This window comes from Arachis stenosperma, chromosome 3, assembly GCF_014773155.1.
Source record: "Arachis stenosperma cultivar V10309 chromosome 3, arast.V10309.gnm1.PFL2, whole genome shotgun sequence".
Classification (NCBI taxonomy): domain Eukaryota; kingdom Viridiplantae; phylum Streptophyta; class Magnoliopsida; order Fabales; family Fabaceae; genus Arachis; species Arachis stenosperma.
The window spans coordinates 97,807,858-97,828,756 of record NC_080379.1 but is presented as its reverse complement, the minus strand read 5'-3'; the positions used below and the strand labels follow the sequence as shown (position 1 = coordinate 97,828,756).

Genomic DNA, 20,899 nt, shown 5'->3' with positions numbered 1-20,899 from the left:
TAGTTGGGCAAGCAGAAATTGGTTTTGAGATGTTCAAAAGGTTTAAGTTTGAATTCAAAATATCAAAAGTATAGACAATTAAATAAATTGGGAATAAAATATGGATAAACAGTTAAGGCTTCAGAGTTATGTATTTTTCCGGATTAACTTTTCTTACTAACTATTTTAATTATGTAGGATTTAATTTATGGCAAACTATAGGTGACTAGACCCTAATTCCTTAGACCTTCCTAGTCTCTTCTAAAATTCATTAACTGCCAATTCCTTGGTCAATTAATTCCAATTAAAGGTACATGATCAAATTCCAGTTTACATGCCACAAAAAACTCTAATTACCCAAAGAATAAAAGGATTATATGTCACGTATCCCGTTAAATCCAGATAATTAGAATTTAGGAGAATATGTTTTCAAACTGTTGTTCAAGTATAAAGCTTTTCCAAGTTATACAAGAACTCAAATAGAAAGAGGGTCATACTTCCGTTTCACCCAAATTCATAAGATAAAGAACGAAAACAATTCTTAAATATAAATCCAAAACATAAATTAAAATAGAAAAAGTAATAAAATCAATCCATACAAATAGATAGAGCTCCTAACCTTAACAGTGGAGGTTTAGTTGCTCATGGAATGTAGAATGTAAATTTGTATAGAATTCCCTAATGGAATCCCTCTAATGTAATGTAATGTACCTAATAGAAGAGAAGTCTCCCCTTTTTATAACTAATCCTAATTAATTTAAAATCTAATTATCTAAAAATAAAAATAATATCATTTCCTAAAAGATAAGATTTGAATTTAAATTCGAATTAATTAACAGATTTTTAGTTGATGGGTGGGACCACTTGCTTTGTCCATTCTGCAGCTTCTAATCTGTGTTTTCTGGGCTGGAAAGTGGGTCAAAACAGCCCAGAAATCACCCTCAGCGTTTTCTGTATTATTGCAGATCACGTATGTGACGCGTCCGCGTCGTCCACGCGCTCGTGTCATTTGTGCAGATTCCAGTCCACGCGTTCGCGTCAGGCACGCGATCGCATCATTGCGATTTCTCTATTCCGCGCGGTCGCGTGAGCCATGCGTCCGCGTCGGTCTTCGTTGGTCATCTCTTTGGTTTCTTCTTTTTCTCTGTAGAAACTTCATCAAATCCCTCCGAATGCTACCTAAAATAAATAAAATTGCACAAAACTCAAAATAGCATCTATAGTGGCTAAAATATAATTAATTCTTAATTAAACTCAACAAATTAGATGCAAATTCACTAGGAAAAGATAGACAAGATGCTCATGCATCACAACACCAAACTTAAACTGTTGCTTGTCCTCAAGCAACCAAAACTAATATAAGCTTATGATATGAATTTGCATGAGAATGAGAGTTCGATTAAGCTCATGTCTCTTTTTATAGTGGGGTTTATAACTGTAATCCTGAATAGGTTTGGCATCTCACTCTCCTTTAAATCAGAATGATGTCACTGTCATATGGAATTAGAATCCAGATAATATTATGAATTCTCTGATCTTTTATATTTCAGTTTAATCCTTGAACATAGCAACATTTACTTTAATTTATTTTTCTTTGGTGCTTTGCACCTTGAGCCTAGCCGTGACTTTAAATGTTTTGTCTCAAGAGTTACTTGACACAAAAACACCACAAGCACTTAACTGGGGAACTCCCTTTGAGTTCTGATTTTTCTTTCAGTTACTCCCAGACAGTGGTACTCAAAGCCTTTGGCATACTCTGTTAAGCGCACTTGGTCTCGACTCTAAGTATTCTGTCTCAAGGATTACTTTGACACAATCACACCACAAGCATGTGACTAGGAAAATAACTCTTTGAGCTTTTAATCATGTCCGACCTCCCTAGTCATTGATGCTCAGAGCCTTGAACCTTGCTTTTTATTTTATTTTATAATTTTTTTTTCGCTGTTTCTTTTGCTTCAAGGATTAAATTTTTATTTATTTCAGAGAAGTCATAATAATTCTCTAAATTCATGTTCCTTATACATCAACATCACTTGATTCAAATTCAAATATGCACTGTTCATATCATGCATTCAAAATTACCATTAATACCACCACATTTAAGTAAATAAGACTATTCTTAGAATTAACTCAAGTTCTCATGCAATATATCACTTCTTTTTCTTTTCTTTTTAGATTCAAGTTCACTGAGTGGTACGTGAAACATCTTTTCAGCATTAAAGCAATTAAAAGAAAACTAATCCTAGGATTCTAACTAATAAAAGATCATGCAACAGACAAAGTAAAATAGCAGAAAACTGGAACATAACATAGAAAAAGAAAGGAGGAATAAAAATGAAAGGAACTCAACCACCTTAGTTATCCTAGCGGTCGCTTTATTCTTCAGGTTGTGCTCCTTCGTGAAGATGATTCGCCTCCCTTTTGGTGCCAGAAAACCAATACGCGCAGCGTCAACACCAAACTTAAAGGTTTTCTTGTCCTCAAGCAAAGAAGTACTGAAAATAGAAGAAACAATTATTAAGAGGAGAGAAAAATAAAAGGAGAAAAGAATAAGAGAGAATTAGGATTGGGAGAGAGAGAGAAAGAAAACTGGGCAGCGCAAGCGACGCGGCCGCGTGGGGCACGCGTTCGCGTGATTGCGTTTTAGTTAGTTGACGTGGTTGCGTCGGTCATGCGGTCGCGTGACCCATGTTATGCTTCGGGTGCGAGTGTATCCTCGCGCCTGCACAACTCTCTGTTCAAATTTAAATATTTGCCAAACTTGGGGTGACGCGATCGCGTGAGTGGCTTCAGAAGAGAATGACGCGGACGCGTCGGCGACGCGGTCGCGTGATAGGGATTATGCGTCTAGCACCAAGCCAGCACCACTCTAGCACAATATGTGGTTGTGCACCCTTTTTACGTCGAAAATCAAGGCACGCAGCCGCGTGGGTCACGCGATCGCGTGGGAGGCTAATATTCCCACATGACGCGGACGCGTCGGCGATGCGGTCGCGTGGGGCGATTTGTGCCACTGGCACGCCTCCAGCCACGCTCCAGCATGACTCTCTGTTCATTTTTATTTTCTCCCCTCTCCTTGCGACGCGGACGCGTCGCTGATGCGGTCGCGTCTGATGGCATTTTTTTTATATAGCTTGAGGTGTTCGGTTCCTATGATAAAAATAGCTGCATGATCAGAAAATTAGTAAGAACTCAATAAAAATAAAATAAATGAGAAAATAACTAAGGATACAAAAAAGAACGATCATACCACGGTAGGTTGTCTTCCACCAAGCACTTTTAGTTAAAGACCTTAAGTTGGACATGTGGTGAGCTCCTTGTCATGGTGGCTTATGCTTGTACTGATCCAAGAATCTCCACCAATGTTTGTAATTCCAATGGCTACTGGGATCCCAAACCAGGCGTATAACGCCTTTGAGCGAATTGAAGCAAGTGACAAGGCCCCAAGAGAGTTTATTGTGGGAATGAATTCCAGGGTCCCAAATCTTGCTTTTACGTCCGTCTTCTTGTGGATCACCATTATTTCCACCTGGTGGCAAGCAATCTGAATTCTCACAGAGACATCCAAACAACCTTCTAGACCCCTTCAATTGAGCTCTATACCAATCCTTGCACTTCAACTTGGAGCATACAATCATATTGGACCTTGCTTGATAACTCTTGCCACTAACCATCTTCCTCTTACTCTTAATACCACAAAGAGCTCTAAGTTGACCATTCGTCTCTAGTAGCCTATATTCAAGTGGGAAAGTACAAGTTAAGGATAGGAAGTTTACCCACTTGAATGTTGTATTGGATGGTGATGGTGGTTTTGCAAGCTCCACTCCCTTGTGTTCTTCTTTGAATTCTTCTACCTCTTTGCAAGCTTTCTCAATTTCAACCTCTTCCTCTTGGTAGCTGTTTTCTAATGCAATCTCTTCTTCATTACTTACCAAGGGCATTGGAGGTTGTGCATCTTCGTCTTCTTCTAATTGCTTGCTTATTTGGCTCATTTGCACTTCCAAGTTTCTTATTGAGGCTCTGGTTTCCTGCATAAAACTTTTCAAGATTGCTTCCAAATCATTGTTCTGTTGGGACTGAGAAGACTGAAACTGGTGGTTATTAGAATTATTCTGTTGAAAAATACCCTGAGAACTATGATCAAAATTTTGTGGCCTCTGAGGTTGCTCTTCCCACTCAAAATTTGGGTGTTGGGTGTTGATAGTTGGGACTTGCATGTCACTCATCTGTTGAGTAAGTAGACTTAATTGCTGAGTCATAAGCTTGTTCTGGGCAAGAATAGCATTAAGAGTTTCTACTTCCATAACACTCTTCTTCTGAGAAGTCTCAATATCTGATGGTGGCTCTTGACATGGGTAGAAATATGATGGTTCTTGGTAGTTGGAATATGGAGCACTGAAGTTTCTTTGGTTTTGGCTTTGCCAACCAAAATTTTGATAGTTCATCCATCCACCATAATATGAATCACTACTCGGATGTGAGTAGTAACCCATGTGATCTTTCTCCATTATTTTTTTCTTAGCACAAAACACCAAAAAGGATTAAACGCACCATGTGGTAAACAGGAAAGTAAAAAAGAAAGAACAGAATTCAAAGAATTAAAATAAAACTACTAGGAAACAACAAATTTAATTTTGGAAAATAAGAAAAATATTGGTGCTATTTAAAAAAAAAATTTTTTGAAATCTTTTTTTTTTTGAAAATCAAGTAATAAAAGAAAAAAATTAAAACAAAACAGGGGAGGGGGGTTCACGTAAAATAAGAGAAAAAAATATTTTTATTTATTTATTATTTTTTATTTATTTATTTATTTATTATTTTTTTAAACAAAAATAAAAAAAAGAAACGAGAAAGAAAGAACAGGGGAAGGGGTAAAATGAAAAAGAAAAGAAAAAATAACGTAAAGGATAGAAAGATAAAAAATTAACGAAAAAAAAAAGAAAAATACCGTAAAAAGTTTTTTTTTTCGAAAATTCAAAGCAAATTTTTTTTAAATAAAATTAAAATTAAAACGTCTAATCTAAACAATCAAACAACTAACAGTTGTTAATCACTATCAATTCCCGGCAACGGTGCCAAAAATTTGATGCGGAATTTATAACCCACACTTACTAACCGGCAAGTGCACCGGGTCGTACCAAGTAATACCTTACGTGAGTAAGGGTCGATCCCACGAGGATTGATGGATCAAGCAACAATAATTGATTGATTGGCTTAGTTGGGCAAGCAGAAATTGGTTTTGAGATGTTCAAAAGGTTTAAGTTTGAATTCAAAATATTAAAAGTATAGACAATTAAATAAATTGGGAATAAAATATGGATAAACAGTTAAAGCTTCAGAGTTATGTATTTTTCCGGATTAACTTTTCTTACTAACTATTTTAATTATGTAGGATTTAATTTATGGCAAACTATATGTGACTAGACCCTAATTCCTTAGACCTTCCTAGTCTCCTCTAAAATTCATTAACTGCCAATTCCTTGGTCAATTAATTCCAATTAAAGGGTACATGATCAAATTCCAGTTTGCATGCCACAAAAAACTCTAATTACCCAAAGAATAAAAGGATTATATGTCACGTATCCCGTTAAATCCAGATAATTAGAATTTAGGAGAATATGTTTTCAAGCTGTTGTTCAAGTATAGAGCTTTTTCAAGTTATACAAGAACTCAAATAGAAAGAGGGTCATACTTCCGTTCCACCCAAATTCATAAGATAAAGAACGAAAACAATTCTTAAATATAAATCCAAAACATAAATTAAAATAGAAAAAGTAATAAAATCAATCCATACAAATAGATAGAGCTCCTAACCTTAACAGTGGAGGTTTAGTTGCTCATGGAATGTAGAATGTAAATTTGTATAGAATTCCCTAATGGAATCCCTCTAATGTAATGTAATGTACCTAATAGAAGAGAAGTATCCCCTTTTTATAACTAATCCTAATTAATTTAAAATCTAATTATCTAAAAATAAAAATAATATCTTTTCCTAAAAGATAAGATTTGAATTTAAATTCGAATTAATTAACAGATTTTCAGTTGATGGGTGGGGACCACTTGCTTTGTCCATTCTGCGGCTTCTAATCTGTGTTTTTTGGGCTGGAAAGTGGGTCAAAACAGCCCAGAAATCACCCCCAGCGTTTTCTGTATTATTGCAGATCACGTATGTGACGCGTCCGCGTCGTCCACGCGCTCGCGTCATTTGTGCAGATTCCAGTCCACGCGATCGCGTCATTGCGATTTCTCTATTCCGCGCGGTCGCGTGAGCCATGCGTCCGCGTCGGTCTTCGCTGGTCATCTCTTTGGTTTCTTCTTTTTCTCTGCAGAAACTTCATCAAATCCCTCCGAATGCTACCTAAAATAAATAAAATTGCACAAAAATCAAAATAGCATCCATAGTGGCTAAAATATAATTAATTCTTAATTAAACTCAACAAATTAGATGCAAATTCACTAGGAAAAGATAGACAAGATGCTCACGCATCAGTCTCAAAGTGTTGTCCAACCTAAAACTGAACATCACCATACTCTGCATCCTCATTGAAGTCAGGATATCTTGGCTTATGCTCCTCATCTGAGTTAGAAATTGGGGAGTTAAATGCCTCAGACTCATATTCGTATGACTTATCCAGGTCTGAGTCCAATTCCTCAGCCACTGGATCTGAATTGGGCTTATCCCTTGTCTCATCATTTGGGTCAACATCACCTGGCCCATTACCTTGATCTCCACTAGGCCCACTGTTTGGTTCATTGTCTGCTTCTTGTTGGGATAGAACATGATTTCTTTTTCTTCTAACATACCTCTTTGCCTTCTTCTTCTTAGTCCTAGGAGACATGTCTTTATCACCAAAACTACCAGGTGGCGCATTTTTCTTCTTCTTAGGTGTCTGTTGTCTAACACAACTCTTCTTCCTAGCACCCTTTTGTCCAGCATCCATTGCCTCTTTCATCCTCACACTAGGCTGCTTCTTCCTCACACTCTTCCTCTGTACATTTACTTCCTCATCACTACTACTACTATCAGATTCTAATCCAGTTGGAGGGGGTTTGTAGGGTTCGTCTTCAGTTGTTTCATATCCGTCATCGGAAGAAGGTGAATCTACCTCAACAACATCAGGCCCATATACTGTTGACTAACATCATGCTCAAAGTAAATAATCAGCAAATCCGACTCCACATTCTCCATCTTTTTATCACACATTTCATTGATTTCCTTATCTCCTTTAAGAACATGCAACCCAGACTCTAAATCAAGGGCACTGCCATCATACCAATACATCTATTTGTAACTTGTATACCCTAAACCCTTGAACATTTCCTCCAAATCCTTGAAATTAACATAATCTATGTCTAATGGAGGAAATGTCTCAACACTATCGTCACGGTAGAACAATGCACCATCTTCATCCCGTTCAAACTAACCCCCATGATGAAAAACAGGGACTATTTCATATGACATCTATTATAACAACAATATGCAATAATTTGAAATTAATTAACTACTTCCATCACGCCTCATTTTAACATTTTAGAACATGCATGTGGTGATCACTAATCCAAATCATCATTAACAATAACCAAGTTCAGTAAAAAAAATGGAGCAACACAAGCTAACAAAGCTTCAAAATCAGATAGCGACACTAACCTTAGTAGCGCCGTCAGTTTCTCCGTCTGCAGCACCGTCAACACCTCCCTGTTGAAAGTCTCTGTCAGCTTGTTTGGAGGAAAACGTTTCGGTTTCTTAGGGTTTCTTCGTAATTTTGAGGAGAGAACGAGGATGATGTATGGTAATTGAGGTGTGCACAAGGGGGAGAATGTGATTTCACCCCAAACGAGCAAAATGATGCCAAGCAAAATGACGTCACTTTGCTGAGTGTGCAGGGGCTTATTTGTCCACATGCCCACAGAGCAATCCACGTTTGATGATACAACGCCACGTCACGGGCTGCACGTTACACCTCAGCATTTTTCGTCGACTTTGAACGGAGAAACCAACTCAAGGGCTAATTGGTATCACGGAGTACATGGATAAGGGCCGATTTGATAATTTATAAAGGTTAGGGGGCGTGTAGTCAATTTTCAAAATGGACAGGGATCAGAAAGGGTATTTACTCAAGTCTAATTGTATACATACAAAAATATAAAAATAAGGATAAAACATAGTTTTATCTTTAAAATTTGTCACAAATTTTAAAAATATCTTCAAATTTTTTTTGTTTTAATTTTACCATAAAAGCTTTTTATGTACACCAATTATATCTCTTAAAGCTAAAATTTTAAAAAACTTAACACATTCAATAATAATACTTGACAACAAAAAATTATTTGTTTATGTTAAAATTTATTTTTCTGAAATTTTTACTGAATTAAATTTGAATTTCTTAAATATTTAGCTCCTATGGATATAAATCATACAATTGATGCAAATAAAAATTTCTGGAATAAAATAAAAAATATTTTAAAAAATTTTCAAAAAGTTCAGAAATAAAAAATATATTTTCTCTTAGAAAAAACTTCTTTTACGAATATTTTGGCCAGTACCGAACCTAAAACGAAATCATAATTGAGATGATGGCCCATGGGTTAGACCTATCTCATCGAGCCAACAAACAGACAAAATGAATACATAAAAGGCCTGGCCAATAGGCTCTTTTAGGGTTTTTATATTCCACCATCCCTCTCTTTGTGTTCCCTTCAATATATGTATCCTTGCGCCAACCTCAAACCCTTGCAAATCCGAAAAGGTCTCTCTCTCACTCATTCACTCACCCACACATACACTCCATCACAGATTCAATTTCTATTTATGTATTCCGTTGACGAGATATTTCTGTTTGTGCAGTGCAGGAGGTAAGTAAACATGGTGGAAAAGACCAAGGGTAGGAAGGAAGAGGTTGTTACTCGAGAGTACACCGTCAACCTCCACAAACGCTTACATGGCTGGTGCTCACTCACTCTTACAACTTTGCTTCTACCATTTCTGCTTATTAGCGCTTTTGATTAATAATACCAAATGTTTACAGTTTACTCATATGTCAAATTATTGTAAAATATTATAATTAGTCCCGTCTTTTTCCGTTGCTTTCTCTAGTTAGTTGTGGTGCGTTATGCACAAATGAAAACCATTTCTTGTTTGTTGCTAATGACTTAGATTTCCTAATGATCCATACTTTTTTATTATTACATATGAAATGATAACCCCCTTGATAAAGTCAGTAATTTCCTAATAAAGTTTGTTGTTATTTACATTTGAACAGTTCATACTGTAATTACATTTCATGATAACTTAGTAGTTAATTGTTGTCATTATGCAAAACAGCACCTTCAAGAAGAAGGCTCCTAAAGCAATAAAGGAGATAAGGAAGTTTGCTCAGAAGGCCATGGGGACTAATGATGTGAGAGTGGATGTGAAGCTGAACAAGTTTGTGTGGAGCCAGGGGATCCGGAGTGTGCCGAGAAGGATCCGGGTGCGCATTTCCCGCAAGAGGAACGACGATGAGGATGCAAAGGAAGAGCTTTACTCCCTTATTACAGTTGTTGAAATCCCTAAGGAAGAGCTTAGACGTTTGGGCACCAAGGTCATTGAAGATGAGGATTGATCTTCTTCTATATATATTTTTTCCTGAAATCTTAGAGACATACATGTAGTTTTGACAATTTCAGTCTGGTTCTTTCTAATTTTTGTAGCAAATTATCCATCCTTATAGTTAACTAATATGGTTTATCCGTTTTCTATTTGATTTTATTGAGCCTTTGTACCTTCGGGATGTGTGAGTTTATAGACGATTCCCTCTGTTTTGTCTGCTTTACTGAGTTGAAGCCTAAGGAAAGAGCTTTGTATTTTTGGCGCGCTTATTCAGTTATTCCTCATGTTTCTTTTGATTACTGCCAAGGGTGTTTTGGAAATTATAAGTTTAAACAGACAACTCATTGAAAACAAAATGATCTTGCTGAACACAATGCAATGGATGGTTATTTTATGAACTGCTACTTTGTTTTAAACAAGCAATTCAATAATTTTGTTTTTCATCCTATTTTCGCATAGGATGTATGTAGTAAAAATTTGTTATTAAATAAGTTATGTATTTGTGTATAATTTGTATTTTGTATTTTAAGTTTCATGGTATATTCTATGAGTGATGAGTCATGAGTGATTGGTTTGAGAACTGAGTTTTTGTGTATATGTAGTATGGATGCTCACATTAAATGCCTCACTCGATTTAAACATGCAAATTATATGCCACAAAATGGATAAAGATGAACTTCCGTCTAGGAAATTTCAAAAGCTAATTTTTTGGGCTTTAAATTTATAAAAGTTATATTAATATTATTTAGTACAGTTTTTTAAATATATTTTAAATTTTTAATAAAATTGTTTAAGAATTTTTGAACAAGTCAAGAAATTTGACTTCTTTTTTTTTTTCAAAAGTTATTTTTTTTATTTTTATTTATTAAAATAATTTTAAAATAAGTATTTTTATGATAAAAATTTAAATATAAAATAATTTATTTGTAAACTACTTTTAATATAATTCATTATGTTTTAAGTTTTTTTTTTCAAAAATGATTAATTAAGTTGTTTATTCAAACTTATCTTTATTTTTTAGAGTCAAACTAATAGTTTTTTCGGTATGTTTTTCCAAAAAAATGTATGTCAATATTTATTTTTTTTCTATAAAACTAGTGTATGTTCTCGTATTCTGTACGGGATAATATATAAAATTATAAAAAAAATTTTATTAAAAAAATTAAATAAAATATATATAGTAATTATTATTATAAATATTTGACAAAGTTATATTTAAAATCAAACTCTCAAGATTGTTAATATTAAAATATAAAAAATAATTAGTATTTATTTTAATCAATTTGAGTTTGTTGAGTGACCATCTCATTTGTTCGCTTAAACAACTATTAGGAGTTAGAATCTCACCTTATGTGTGTAGCAATCCATTTGCTAGCAGTAAACCCTTAATAAATGGAGCATCAATACATGGTTAGACTTGGTGGAGTACCCAAATATGTGGGTACCCAACCCATACCCGGTTGGGGAGAATAATAACTTGACCCGAGTCGGGACAGATTTTGCTTAGGACAGGGTATGGTTGGGTTTAGGGTGTACCTGCCCCGGCTATATACATATAAACACTTTTTAGGAATTGAGATTTGCCTCAAATCACAAATTCAGTGATTCATAACTTCAGTCCATACTCTATAGCCATGCTAGAGAAACCTAGCCATCCTCAGCTAGAGTCTTCTTATCCTCAGCTTCTTCACAAAAAACCTTATAGCTCCCGTCATCGTCGTTGCTGAGCCCATCGCCCCCTATCCCTTCACAGCTCATGTCGCTGCTTATCCCGTTACTGTTGTTGTTGATCCTGTCGCCAACTTTCTCCTACCGAGTCCATTTTCTCTATGTAATTTCCTCTCTCTCTCTCCCTCCCCCTCTCTCTCTGAGTTCTATTAAGTTCTTCTCTTTTTCTTTTACAGACTCATCACTTAGTCACCGTTGCTATGAGCGCGAGGGTTGTCGTTGCAGTTGTTTCATGTGAGTCTTGACGTGAGATAAATGCCAACTTACAAATTTTCAAAGGATTTTCAACTCAATGTCGGAAGTATAGCTTAAACCGACAAGTGACCCCAAGTCAAAATTTAGAAGAATGTCATAATAATTAAATTAATTACCGGGAGTAGAATCTCGTGTCATTTTTCCTAGGAATTGCAATAAGATGCACATCATTAATTAAGAATTTTTGAGTTGAGTGTAGAAAAATAAAGTGACTAGAATTTAAAGACAATGAACAATTAACAACTAAATTAAAGCAACCAAAATTATAAATCAAACAATTAATTAACTAACAAGCATGAAATAAAAGATAACAACAATAGTGGCATATAACTAAAAGTAAGGAATCAAACTAAGAAAGCTAAGGAATCAAAGTCAACAAGAGAAATGTCAATCAATAAATATAAAAAAATTTGGCTAACGGTGAGAATTAGAATTTCTATTTTCATTGTCTTTCTTAAGTGTGATGGTGAATGTTTATTGCTCTCATTTAATTATCCTCTAACAATTAAAAGAAAGTCAAGTGAGTATAATTAACTCTAGTCCACAAATCATAGTCAATTTCTAACGAAGGACTAGATTTAGTGGAATTTAAGTTAATTAGGAACCTTCAATTACCAACCAATACTAGGTTCTTACAATTCTGTGCTGGCACCTGTCGATCTGGTGATGACTCAAAATAACTGTTCTCGGCAAATACAATTTGATAACGGTCTCCTAAGTCATGTTCCCCAATTTTAAAGATTTGCCTTATCATCTGGTCAAAATCGATTACAAATCGAATCACATCATATTATCAATACCAACTCGAATCTTTTATAAATTTAAAAATATTGTTGAAATTCTTTATAATTCCCTTTCAATCGAATTTTCTCCCAATTTTATAAGTTGCTAAACTGACCTTGATCGATTATCAATATTTTTTTTATTGAGTAACACATTTGTAAGTAAACTTGATTCACCAATTGTCACTTATTAATTTTTTTTTTTAATTTTAGAATGTTGATAATTAATGGCTAGAATTTAAGATTTTATATAAAAAAATTAAAAAAAAAGAGTGTTACAAAATTAAAAAGTCTGAAATATTAGAAACCAAATACAAATATTTAGAACCAAAATAATACTTTGGCAAGAAAAATAATTGGGGTCAATAGCTGTGTATTAATGTGCAAAAAAATTGGCAACGGGCGAAGGGCGAAGGGCGAAGAAGAGGAAAATGAAGAAGCTTGCAAGGAAATGGCGTAATTCAGGAGACGACAAGTTCTCTCTTCCCATCCACGACGATGAAGACTCTCGTCCCATGGACCCTCAAGGTTTCCACTTTTCCATTTTATTCAATGCAACTATCAGTTTAGGTCATTTTGTGATTCCAATTTTGGTTTACAGAGCAAGAAGAGTTTGTTCGCTCTTTAGAGGCCACTCAAGCTGAGAATAATCGCTTTTGGAGGGTATCATCTCCTTTTTCTTTTTAAGTCAATTTGATTTTAATCTTTTTTATATGAACTCATCTCTGATTTTATTTTCCTTTTTTGTTATGTAGAGGGTGTTTGCCATTCTGCTCTTCTGTTACATGCAGTTTCTTTTGTATTCCATCTTCAAACAGGTTACATCTCCATGGGAGATGGTATGTTGCAACTGTCTTTCAAGCTTGCATGTGATGTGAGAATGTTGCGTGGAATAATAGCTATTTGTTTTATTTCTTTTCTTTTATTTTGTTATCTGATTTTGAGTCTTCTGAGGCTTGTTATGTGTTTGATCCATGTTGAAACAATTAAAATTTTTTGCTTTTGTCATGAAGGTAACGTATTTTGTATGCCTTGGATGAAAATAAGTCATTTGCCTATTTACCAAGAGGACAATTGAATTTTGTATGTTGGAAGGCTTTGTGGTCTTACACTCTTATTATTCCTTTTCCAAATATACAGCATTGAAGTCATTGTAGCTAATAACGTTTTCATTTTCTGATTTTTGTGATTGTTTTACTGAATATGCTGTTAACCTTTCTTTGTTCTTGATAAACAGAGGCCTTATGCCTATTTCATGGAGGACATCTACTCATGGATGATTATCTCTGCAGGTTCATTCCTTTACTTATCTAGAATTATATACATATAATCAGCTAGACTTCCTATTCTAGCTTCCTTATTGTTTTTCTGCATTTTCTATATAAATTGTGTCTTTAGTCCCTATGTTCGGGTTTTATCCTTTGCCTTCGTTATCAGTAAGTATGAACTTGCAATTGAAGTAGACACATGATATGCTATTAATTTGTCAATTTATGTGGTGGCGGCTGTTGTCAAAAACTAATTGAATAGCTTTTACAGACTGGATGGCTGTTTTAGTGTGCTCATTTTCCATGAAAGGATTGATTGATGAGTCAGTGCATCACAGAAGATGGATCTGGTACTCGTGGTTTACTGCCATTGTTCCTGCAATGTTCTGGTTATATTACATGTTGAGGTAAGTTCATAGATAACCACCAAATAATCATGGTCACCATATGGAATTGAAAAATCAACTAAGATATAAAAGCATGAAATTACTGGAATATAATATATAATTTAGCTATGGGGTTGGTATACACTATCATAGGGAACTTCTTTGTATTTTAGTACATTTGAACCAATGCATATTCAAGAAAGCATTCAAGAAAATCAAGATGTTATGCCTGCTCTGGTAATATTTTCCATTCTATAACTGCTTCCTATACTATCTTCAGCTATTCTTTCTGCTGTTTATATCCCCCTTCAAATATGTGCTATTTCCGGTGCTTCCCTCACCTCTAATATATAACACTAATTTTCTTATAGGCTGCCTAAATTCCGTTGGGATGTTATCTTTCTGCCATTTGGTCCTCTTGGGTAGGCGCTGTTAATAATATATTCTTTTCTTTGATCTTTTATTCCCTTTTACTTATTTAATTTGTGTAGCACTAAACAGGTAAGTTTGTTGCTTGGTTACTAACTTACTATGCTGCTGCAGGGGAGCCACAATCTGCCTCTACGTGGATCATTTGCTAAGCGAGTCATCAGAAGAGATAAGAAAGCTTCGTGGGTACATGTATAGCTATAAAGCAGGCTAGAATGGACATTGTGCCCTGGTGACATGGGAAGCAATTTTTGGAACGGATTGACCGGATAACCTGTGAATTATTTTCAATCAGTCATATGGATTGAGGCTGATACCCTTATCAGCCAACAGCAGGGAGAGTTAAGATAGGAACAGTCACCTGATCAGAGAGCAAGTGACATGGTTTAAGGTGGCATCTGGTGGAGTGGCGATGTTTTGGTGAGATGTGGTAGTAGCAATTTTGGATGCTATAATAATTTTCGTTTTACTGAGCAACTTAGTGAATCACATTTCTCTAAAGTTTATGCAAGTTGTGTCATTGCTGTTAATCAAAAGAATTTTATAACTGTTCGTACCTTGCGTGAATTTGCCATTACGGCTGACAAGTTTAGACTTTAGACATGTTAACTTACATGGGTATTGAATTGTTTGCAAAGTAGGTTGGATATTGAAAAAGAACAATTGAACTTTTTGTGGGAATTTCAGTGGGTTCCTTGCTTTATTGGCTGAAGATAGGCAGCATAATGCTAAGCGAATACCTCTGATTTTTGCTTGTGAATAAGAAGAAAAGTCGTGGAAGAAGCTAATTGTTGTGGAGGAATGAAGACTATGATTGATGCTACGCTTCAACGCAAGGCTTGTATCCAGAAGATATTGAGATTCTTATGCTCTCCAAAGTTATATCGGGTAAAATTAAGGGAAAAAGAAGTTGCTGTTAATCAGCACAAGTCATAATTTAATATTAAGGAAATACACAAGAAATATAAAACCCTTGATGAATGGATAAAATTGAATTTTCATTAGAACATAGCATAGCATCAATTTTGTTTGTTGCGATGGAGTTTAAAAGTTAAAACAGTGTTCAACTTTATACAACTACATATAAATGACGAATTGCACAAAATGCAAATCGGACTTTATTCATATTGAATAAATTAAGTACATCCTTGTGTTGTGAGAAGTAAACAGAATATCGTTTCCTGGCCATGCTCAGGAAAATATTTATACAAAGCTCTCTAATGAATGAAATACAATACTGTGGAGATAAATATCTGATTTATATATAAAACCCAGCAAATCCACTATTCATGCTATAAAACTACATCTCTACCTTGTGCAAGAGAAGTGCAACTGGAAATCAAAATCATAGATCTGCTCTACCAGGATATCGTGGGAAGGGAATCACGTCTCTAATATTTTCCAAGCCCGTGGCAAAAAGAATCATCCTCTCAAAGCCAAGACCAAATCCAGAGTGTTTAACTGTTCCATACCGCCTCAGATCAAGGTACCATTCATACGGCTCAAGAGGTAACCCCATCTCCTTAATTCTGCAAAATGTAAATAAGTATAGACAATGTGAGCTATCTTCTGTGGACGGAAACAAATCACCAGGCAGGGTAAGCAGACAAATTTTGTCTCTTCATACCTTTCTTGAATGACATCATATCTCTCTTCCCTTTCGCTCCCACCAACCAACTCTCCAACCTGAATTTAGTTTGAAAGCTTTTATTATGCCAACAAACAATGAAACTATGTATCTTGATATCTCATCAGCATCCACGTACTGAAGACAATGTTCCAAATCAAATCGACAGATCCATACCTTTGGGACAAGAACATCCATAGCAGCTACAGTCTTTGAGTCATCATTGACTCGCATGTAGAATGCTTTGATTTCTTTTGGATAGTTATAGACAATGACAGGCTTCTGAAACTTTACCTCTGTTAGGTACCTGCATAACACCATGCCCCCATGATATCATTCAACACAAATCAATAACAAGAAGAACTTGAAAATACAAATCTAAACCTACCTTTCATGCTCAGATGCCAAGTCGATTCCCCATTTCACTTCATTCTCAAACTTTTTACCATTCTTCACAGCCTCCTCAAGGATTTCCACTGCTTCTGTATAAGTAACTCGAACAAAGGGTGTTGAAGAAACCATTTTCAAACGATCAATGCAACCTTTATCAAACTTGTCAGCCATAAATTCCATATCTTCTAGACAATTGTCAAGTAACCACTGACACAAAAACTTCACGTATGCTTCGGCACAGTTCATATCATCCTACACGACAAAGTACAGCAGAAAATCAATATCTAAGGCCAGGTGAAAGCATCAGTTCCAAACATAGGAGGAGTTGGAAGGGATATGGGCAGTTGAACTGCGCATGCAACAAAGTTAACACCGGAGAGGAAAAAATAACCCGGAAGCATATTTCCTAAAACTTGAAACAATGGCCATTGACGATATGTCCATTGGTCAGAGAGATAGTCCGAGTTTCACATACCTTTAATTCAGCAAATGCAATTTCAGGTTCTACCATCCAAAATTCTGCCAAATGCCTGGAAGTGTGAGAATTCTCTGCACGAAACGTTGGCCCAAATGTATATACACCACCAAGAGCAGAAGCATAGGACTCGACTTGAAGCTGGCCCGAAACAGTCAAAAACGCTTGGCGGGCAAAGAAATCATTAGTATAATCCACCTTTCCATCCTTTTGAGGTATACCAGGCTTCAACTTAGATCTCTCCTCCAACTTGGAGAGACTCTCCTTAGCTTGTTTAAGCTCATCCACAGAAGCATTAACTTCTGCCTTGCTTGCTTTAGCAGATTTCAACTGGGAAACAATATCTCCTTTCTCCTTCACAACAAGTCTAGCAGCTTCTACATCAGCTTGGGTCGGAAGAGGATTCTGCGCTAGTTCCTTCTCCAGTTTCTCTGCCTCACTCAGCAAAGTTGTAACTTGAAACATCTCCCCAGCACCTTCACAATCACTGGTCGTGATAATCGGAGTGTGCACATAAAGGAATCCTTGGTTATGGAAAAAGGTATGTGTAGCATAAGCAAGAGCGTGTCGAATTCGGGCAACAGCAGAGATCTGCAGCCATACACGACTATCTCATCAGAAACATAACCTCTCTTCAATTATCAAAATACTCTTGCAATAAACTAGGAAATTGAAAACAACATAAAAATACTAAAAAGAAATAGAAAGAACGGATTTTGGGAATATTACGGTGTTGGTTCGGGAACGAAGGTGAACGAAATCACGCAAGAACTCGAGGGTGAGTCTAGTTTTGGGCAAAGGGTACTTGGCGGGATCGACGGGACCAACATGGAGTACCTTCTGGGCGCGAAGCTCCACCTTCTGCTTGCCCTTAGGGTTTGGGTGCGCCTTGAGCTCGCCGTCGACGACGACGCAGGTTCCGGTGGGGACCAGCTGCCCAAGGTCTCCTAGGGAAGCATCCACGATGATCTGCAAGTTTGCGGCGGACGATCCGTCGTTGAGCTCCAAGAAGGCGAATGCGTCCTTGTCGGCTTTCCTCCCTGTCTTCACCCACCCACCCACACGGGCTTTCCGGCCCACCAGGCCCGAGCCGCGGTCGGGCCGGGAGACTATGGATCGGATGGGGACACGGTCGGAGAATTGGGCTCTGGGGACTTCATCGGCGTCGTTGAGTGATACGGCTGCCAGTTGGTCCCGCATTGGCGGCGGCGGAGAGGAGAGTGTTTAAGCTGAGAAGTAGAGTGAGCGAGAGAGAGAGAGATCCGGAATGAACAGAAATTATTTTTTATATTGACAAATAAATGGTGTAATGCAACATTATTGGCTACTGGGGTGATATATCAGTTGCAGTTTGCTCTGACACAACACGCAGCTTGTGTGCTGCCTCAAAAGGCAGGTAGCGTGGAGCTGACGCAGCGAATCAGCTTTCCCCAATACGCAGGAATGCGTGCTGCTCGTTTACCAGTGTGTATCAAAACATTCTAGACACTTTATTTCGTCAATCAAACTACTGCTATCATAAATCATAATACATGAGCATTCACGTTGTTTTATCTCCAATGTAGAGACCTCTCCGGATTTTAGGCTGATTCATTTCTGAGGTGGAATTTTCTTCGGATTATCAATTTTTGTCTACAAGGCATATTTTTTGGATGCTGATTTGGTGGTGATGGTCAAAGTTCTTCGGGATTTTCTCGTACGTGGAGTTGGATTTTCTAATAATTTGGTATAAACGTGATGATTGTCTTCAACCTTAGATACCAGGATTTGACTCTGTCTCACTGTCGTCAATCAGACAAGATACGTAGCTTCTGAAACTTTTGTCTTCGAAAGTAAGAATGTTTCTTTGTTAGGTTTTTGTTTCCTCCTATTTCAATTTTCGATTTTTATTAGTGCTGCAAAGGATGGTTTATTTATACGGTTTTCATTATTTTTAAGTCCCCAAGAAATTTACCATCCGACAGTTTTGACCCCCACAAAATTTAACTAAGATTTTGACCCTGAGGTTCTCAGATATCCCCCAAATACGTCTCCAAAACCGTTTGATCCGGTTAAAGTGGTGACGTGTCAGGTCAATTGTGACATGTCACCTTTAGGACATTTTGGTCCCCATCCACGTTGGACAAAACGACGTCGTATTGGAACTAGTGGCAAAACGACGTCGTTTCAGGGAGGACAAATTCGTCCCCACTTAGACAGAGAATGCAAACGGCGTCATTTTCATGTTGGGGACCTATTTGTCTTATAATAGTATCTTAGGGGACCTATTTGACCTATAATTTGTGATGTTAAAAGAAGCTATATTTACTTCAACGCAAACTTTAAAAACACATTGACATTGGTCTGTTCATTTATCAAAATGGTAACATAAACCTGAGAACTCAAACATGTTAACCACACAAATATTTGACTTCAATAGCAACACAAACCAAATCAAGTCAAAGAAGGTTTATTTTCTTTAACACAAACTAAACGAAACCATTCTAAATAACATAACGTCTTCTTCTTCCAACATAACAAAAGGTGGTAACATAACTAAGACAACAACTTTCACACTAATTCTTAGAAGCATCATTTCTTGAAAGACTGGTTCAACCCTCGTGTGCAACAAGTGGCACAGTATCTAAGTTGTTCAAATTCATTCCAATACGAGGGTTGAACCAGTCTTTCAAGAAATGATGCTTGTAACAGCCCAGACCACCCGCTAGCACGATATTGTCCGCTTTGGCACACAAGGCCTCATGATTTTACCTTTGACGATAGGGATGCTAGTCGAAACCCCCACACTCACTCGTCAAAACGCGTCATGCTAGGGAGAGGTATCCGCATCCTTATAAGGCATGCTTCATTCCCCTCCCCAACCGATGTGGGACCTTACAATCCACCCCCTAAGGGAGCCTAGCGCCCTCGCTGGCACATCGATTCGGGCTCTGGCTCTGATACCATCTGTAACAGCCCAAACCACTCGCTAGCACGATATTGTCCGCTTTGGCACACAAGACCTCACGGTTTTGCCTTTGACGATAGGGATGCTAGCCGAAGGCCACCACACTCACTCGTCAAAACGCGTCATGCTAGGGAGAGGTATCCACACCCTTATAAGGCATGCTTCGTTCCCCTCCCCAACTGATATGGAGCCTTACAATGCTTCTAAGAATTAGTGTGAAAGTTGTTGTCTTAGTTATGTTACTACCTTTTGTTATGTTGGAGGAAAAAGACGTTATGTTATTTAAAATGGTTTTGTTTAGTTTGTGTTGAAGAAAATAAACCTTCTTTTAACTTGATTTGGTTTGTGTTGCTATTGAAGCCAAATATTTGTGTGGTTAACATGTTTGAGTTCTCAGGTTTATGTTACTATTTTGATAAATGAACAGACCAATGTTAATGTGTGTTTAAGGGTTTGCGTTGAAGTAAATATAACTTTTTTTAACATCACGAATTATAGGTCAAATAGGTCCCCTAAGATACTATTATAAGACAAATAGGTCCCCAACATGAAAACGACGCTGTTTGCATTCTCTGTCTAAGTGGGGACGAATTTGTCCTCCCCGAAACGACGTCGTTTTGCCACTGGTTCCAATACGACGTCGTTTTGTCCAGCGTGGATGGGGACCAAAATGTCCTAAAGGTGACATGTCACAATTAACCTGACACGTCACCACTTTAACCGGATCAAACGGTTTTGGGGACGTATTTGGGGGATATCTGAGAACCTCAGGGTCAAAATCTTAGTTAAATTTTGTGGATGACAAAACTGTCGGATGGTAAATTTCTTGGGGACCTATTTGGGGTATTACTCTAAATTAGTGCTGCAAAGGATAGTTTATTTATACGGTTTTCATTTATTTTGTATTTACGTGTTTTTGTTATTTTAACTATGTTCTTCTATTATGTAGTTATTTTAATATTTTTTGTGACCGAAAAAAAAACAAACAACAATCAAGAAAAGGAAAACGAAATAAGAAACTGCTTAAAAAACTGTTTAAGA

General features: G+C 36.7%; 3 protein-coding genes across 5 annotated transcripts; 2 read left to right on the top strand and 1 right to left on the bottom strand.

Moving 5' to 3' along the window:
- Positions 1 to 8,570: 8,570 nt before the first annotated feature.
- On the top strand, positions 8,571 to 9,722 carry LOC130969409 (60S ribosomal protein L31-like). Of its 3 annotated transcripts, none has more exons than XM_057895109.1 (3): positions 8,571 to 8,726; positions 8,825 to 8,925; positions 9,302 to 9,722. In XM_057895109.1, the coding sequence occupies exons 2-3, from the start codon at positions 8,843 to 8,845 to the stop codon at positions 9,579 to 9,581; spliced, it is 363 nt and encodes a 120-aa protein (XP_057751092.1). In that variant the 5' UTR covers positions 8,571 to 8,726; positions 8,825 to 8,842; the 3' UTR covers positions 9,582 to 9,722. The 3 variants fall into 3 exon arrangements, with proteins under 3 accessions (XP_057751092.1, XP_057751095.1, XP_057751094.1); XM_057895112.1 differs by having other exon boundaries at positions 8,632 to 8,726; positions 8,830 to 8,925; XM_057895111.1 differs by having other exon boundaries at positions 8,697 to 8,925.
- Positions 9,723 to 12,425: 2,703 nt separating this feature from the next.
- Positions 12,426 to 15,440, top strand: LOC130968313 (uncharacterized). The gene is made up of 7 exons (XM_057893507.1): positions 12,426 to 12,861; positions 12,935 to 12,996; positions 13,089 to 13,172; positions 13,571 to 13,625; positions 13,873 to 14,008; positions 14,359 to 14,409; positions 14,531 to 15,440. Exons 1-7 carry the CDS (start codon positions 12,765 to 12,767, stop codon positions 14,628 to 14,630), a joined length of 585 nt encoding a protein of 194 aa, XP_057749490.1. The 5' UTR covers positions 12,426 to 12,764; the 3' UTR covers positions 14,631 to 15,440.
- Positions 15,441 to 15,502: 62 nt separating this feature from the next.
- On the bottom strand, positions 15,503 to 18,730 carry LOC130968312 (asparagine--tRNA ligase, cytoplasmic 1-like). Its single transcript, XM_057893506.1, has 6 exons — positions 17,641 to 18,730; positions 16,912 to 17,502; positions 16,432 to 16,688; positions 16,221 to 16,350; positions 16,044 to 16,102; positions 15,503 to 15,945 (listed from the first exon to the last, which is right to left on the bottom strand). The coding sequence occupies exons 1-6, from the start codon at positions 18,109 to 18,111 to the stop codon at positions 15,762 to 15,764; spliced, it is 1,692 nt and encodes a 563-aa protein (XP_057749489.1). The 5' UTR covers positions 18,112 to 18,730; the 3' UTR covers positions 15,503 to 15,761.
- Between the last annotated feature and the right edge of the window lie 2,169 nt (positions 18,731 to 20,899).